The sequence below is a fragment of the Anopheles marshallii genome, chromosome 3, assembly GCF_943734725.1.
Source record: "Anopheles marshallii chromosome 3, idAnoMarsDA_429_01, whole genome shotgun sequence".
NCBI classification, from domain to species: Eukaryota; Metazoa; Arthropoda; class Insecta; order Diptera; family Culicidae; genus Anopheles; species Anopheles marshallii.
In genome coordinates, this window is record NC_071327.1 from 22,208,107 (window position 1) to 22,212,836 (window position 4,730).

General features: G+C 37.1%; 1 protein-coding gene across 1 annotated transcript; it reads left to right on the forward strand.

The window, feature by feature from the left end:
* LOC128715892 (ubiquitin-conjugating enzyme E2-24 kDa) lies at window positions 1-784 on the forward strand. Its single transcript, XM_053810809.1, has 3 exons — window positions 1-399; window positions 476-623; window positions 696-784. The coding sequence occupies exons 1-3, from the start codon at window positions 1-3 to the stop codon at window positions 782-784; spliced, it is 636 nt and encodes a 211-aa protein (XP_053666784.1).
* The last annotated feature ends 3,946 nt before the right edge of the window (window positions 785-4,730 follow it).

The window sequence follows — 4,730 nt, forward strand, 5'->3', positions numbered from 1 at the left end:
ATGTCGACAAGTGCGGGGTCAAGCAGCACTGGTAACGGTGGTGGAAACGGTGGCAGTAGCAGTAACAGTGACGGTAATAACAGTGCCGGAGGACGCCGTAATGGCAATGGGAGTGGAACAGCTACGGGTGCAGAAGCCACCGTACCGAAGCCGGAAACAAAGGAAACAAAATCAAATCCCAAAATATCGAAAGCCTTAGGAACTTCTGCTAAACGAATTCAAAAAGAGCTGGCGGAAATTACGCTTGATCCGCCACCAAATTGCAGTGCTGGACCGAAGGGCGATAACCTTTATGAATGGGTTTCAACCATTCTCGGTCCCCCCGGATCAGTTTATGAAGGTGGTGTGTTTTTCTTGGATATACACTTTTCTCCAGAGTATCCGTTCAAACCACCCAAGGTAAGAAAAAACAAAACAACATTTTGGAGCATTTCGGAACAGAATTTATTTTAGTTTTTCTCTTTCTATTTACTAGGTAACATTCCGTACTAGGATATATCATTGCAACATAAACAGTCAAGGTGTAATCTGCTTGGACATTTTAAAAGATAACTGGTCACCTGCATTGACCATATCAAAAGTGTTGCTATCCATTTGTTCCCTGCTGACAGACTGTAATCCAGGTATGTAAAATGTAATGTGATGCTCCTTTGTTGTTCCGGTGCTAAACGTCTTGTCGAATGTTTTCCCTTTAGCTGATCCGCTAGTTGGAAGTATTGCGACTCAATATCTGCAAAATAGAGAAGAGCACGATCGAATTGCTCGCCTGTGGACAAAACGGTAAGCAGAACATACATTATATCATCAATTGATCATAGGCATGTGTTAATCGATGGGAAGGCCACAAAGAGAGTACAAATATTACAATACTGGCTGATCCCTGTAAACCTAGTTTCAGCTCATACATATAACTGACTATGTTCCGGCGCTTTTTTTTGTACGTCCGAGGCTTAATGCGCTCGATATACCTCCTTTAACGAATATATTTTCTATGTCTGCAAGAGAATATGCATTGTGTTTTGCCTCTAAAGGCAGTAAGATAGAAAATCTAAGCACAAATAGTAACTTTATGTTGAAAAAAGGATTCGGTTTGTCACATATTTTAAACGTTTGCGCTTGCACCATTTCCTGCGTGATCGTTCGACAACTCGAAGTGACAACAACTTATCCGAAGTCTGCATGTACGGTTGTACATGTGTTTACTAGAAGGATCCGCCTCAGTCCTTCCTCACATAATTGAATGTAAATCGCTTTCTAGGAAGAGTGAATAAGATCGTTTTTGTAAAAAATAACATTGTAATGAATCGTCGCCGTTAAATGTAATATAATCAGACAACCATATCTTTTTTTACTGTTTGTATAATTTTTGCTCTTGTAAAAAGAGATTAAAGTTCATCGTTTTATGGAACAATAATCGAATAACGTTTGTATAAATGTTCTGTATAATTTCAGATATGCTACGTGATTTCATTACTCTGGAGGTCTGTATATTTTTACGCGCAATCGATACTAATTTATGAATCTATTCGTAACAACAAAATCAACCCTACAATGTACTTCGCAAAGCTAAACGCATCATAGCCCGACTCAGTAAAAAATAATAAAATAGAACGACGCACTTGTTAGCGCAATCAGAAAGTGAGAGAGAGATAGAAAGAGAAACAGAGGAGGAGGAGAGTGTGAGAGAGTGGTTACGTTTGACGCGAAATGAAAACTATTCGTTGCAAAAATCCTTCATGCGGATCATACTTCGGTGATCGATGAACAAAACTTAATATTGATGGAAGAGTTTCAAAATTAATTTTTAACGGGAAGAATTGTAATAAACACGGTTTGGCAAGCTTAATACCGGATTACAACTGAGTTCGTTGCGAAACCCGTTGAAAGATAATTCATAAAATAGTTTTAGACTGAGCATCCACTCCTAAGTGATATGCTGTATGATTTTATTTTCGGTTTTGTTTTTATTTTCTACTTCAACGCATTGAACCAATAGCGCAACAAATCATGCATGCAACAAAGATACGAAGTAATGTTTTAAATCTCATTTAAGTGAAATAAATTTGAATTGCATAAGCCTCAAGTACCAAGTCTAGATAAAGCCAGCCGAAAGTGACGATTTGTTCATTAATGTAAGTCAATCCGCCTAAGTCTAGCAAATTATAATGAACCTATTCGAACGGCAGCCCTATTTCATTCAGCCGTAAAGAATCCACTTTCCAACCTGCAATGTTTTCTTTTCCTACCGAGAAGGGTTTGAACCAACCTTATTTGCAGCATGAAGTAGAATCAGTACTGTGATTACCATCATAAAGTTAACTTAATTGAATGATTTTTGATGTGTATTTTACTGTGGGGGCACGTTGACATTTCGTAACACTATCCGGATTCGTTTGTATCGAGCTATTCTTTAAGAACGCATACTACCGAGAGCATATACGGTCGGAAGAAATAATGTAATACTAGTTAAGATTTAGTTCTTTATTACTGAGATGACGCATCGAACTCGATCTCACTGTAAATTTTACTTTAAAAACAACAATTGAATATGTTCTTTTTAGAGTTTCAGTAGTACTAACGTTTTACTTGGTTCGTGTTCATGTTCCACGCTGATTCACAGATGCCGCGATCGTATGTGATGTGACACAATAGTGACAAAACGTTATGAGTTGATTGCATCCTGATTGTTCAGTTTATACTTCCGTTCTTGGTAACATTGCTAGTGTTTAGTTAGTAATAGGCTAATAATTTACAAAATGCAAAAAAGGAAGGAGAACCAGCAAGTAGCTATATTTTAGCACGACCAGTGTTTTACCGGAAAACATTTAATTGGAAATGTTTGTATGTATTGGTTAGTTTGCGGTATTGTATTGAGTCAATAAACAAGATCTAGAAGAAAATGCAAACCACCAACTCGATCAGCACGTAATTGGCACTTCATATTATAATATCCGAAGTGTTGAACTATACAACGTAATCGATTATACGTTTATAGACATAACAGACATAACTTACTGGACATGCTAAGGTCTTTGATAATCTGTCTTTATTTTCAGGAAACGTCTCTCTAAACCATGCGAAATCTAGATGCAAATTTGAGGCAATATTTGGCAATGCCAATTATGAGTCATGTCGTGCCAGGACTGACTGAGGGGTAAATAGCCAAAATCGAAAAAAAGGTTGTATTAAGGCAATGTCTTTGTATTGCAAACTAGACACACATCCTGCTACTGTTTTCTATCGAAAAATATGATTTTTAACAACAAACATCAGAGATCAGAGATCAAAACATGGGTTCTCAATTATGTCTTTTGTAAATATTAATTGTCTATCATCAACAGGGAGAACAATAGATAAAATAAGTTACCTCTAATAAGTTAATAGGCTATTCGTTGTATAATGTCAACAAGTACAGAATGACTATGAAATCCATAAGTCCACCTGATGATGGCCGAGATTACGAATTTGCGTAACATACCACGAGTGCGGGGCACTGACCATTGGAGTTTCGTAGGCGAAGGCTTTACCACAAAACTTTCAGATGCATGTGCAATGAGCAAGCCATACGTGTGCTAATAATGTAATGTGTACTATTAATGCGAGACTGTCTGAATGTATCGTTGGTACGAAAAATTCCTAAAGCTTTTTAATTTACTATGATTGATAGAATTTTAGGTTAACGCGTTCTTTTTGATTGTGTATACAACATAATTACTACATGAACAGAATTATTAGCGGTAATCACTAGCTGATCGTTTTCAACTCATTCAACCAGGGATGTTGTTTTTTGTATTACCAATTTCCTAACGCAATAAATTAATATTGGAATTGAAATTTATTTGTACAGTAGAACGTCGATTATCCGGGCGACTGCGGACCGGTCGCATGGCGTTAATCGATTTTCACCTCAAATAAGTCCTTCAGCTTTGTACGTGCAATGACTAAAGACGAAGAACACAGGTCAACGCTAAAACCATTAATATATGTTTAATATTAAAAGTTGTTGTACGGTAACAATATGGAACATTTTCCTGGGAACTTAACTAAAGTAAACTCTATATAGAAAACTCTCAAGCTCTTCTCCCGGCGCTACCGGTTAAACGGTCATAAAAATTAAAACTATTCCACTAGCTGTCATTTTTTAGCTCACGGATAATCCGCCCCGGAAAATCGACGATGCACTGTATAAGTAAATTATTCTGTAAGTGCAGGGTTTACGAATTACACACATTAACCATGAAGTTCCTCGGCGACCAGCGTTACGGACGAACATACCGGTGTAGAGATCGTTAAGATACGGTGGTACATCTAGCTTGTATTGCATGAATTAAAGGGCTTCAACAGCTTTCAATGGAGCTGGAAGAAAATGTTTAGGACAGACGCTAGTGGTAAGAAGCATGGTACAACTGATGTATCGTATACCGCGAATTTCTACCACAAAGTTTCCACGCACAAAACGATTAATAAAAAAACTGCATCAACGGTCACAATATTAAAAGAGGGAAATGTAAAATTACAACCAAGTTAAATATGTAAAATTTTAGCATAACAAAATGTGGTTGAACGTGAACACGGAATGGATTTTAAAGAAACGGGAAAAAACACGTTTATAATGGGGGGCGGATCAAATTTAAAATTTGCGTATAAATAAAACAAGAAACTATAGGTGTATAACATAAAGTTAGGCCACATATTTGGCTTAGACGGGATGAAAAGAAATCTCCACTCAT

What these genes read in the sequence shown, in the direction of transcription:
- LOC128715892 (XM_053810809.1), top strand. Translation starts at nt 1, where the DNA reads ATGTCGACAAGTGCGGGGTCAAGCAGCACTGGTAACGGTGGTGGAAAC. An exon ending in ATCCGTTCAAACCACCCAAG is followed by an intron (nt 400 to 475) that starts GTAAGAAAAAAC and finishes TCTATTTACTAG; the next exon opens with GTAACATTCCGTACTAGGAT. An exon ending in GCTGACAGACTGTAATCCAG is followed by an intron (nt 624 to 695) that starts GTATGTAAAATG and finishes TTTTCCCTTTAG; the next exon opens with CTGATCCGCTAGTTGGAAGT.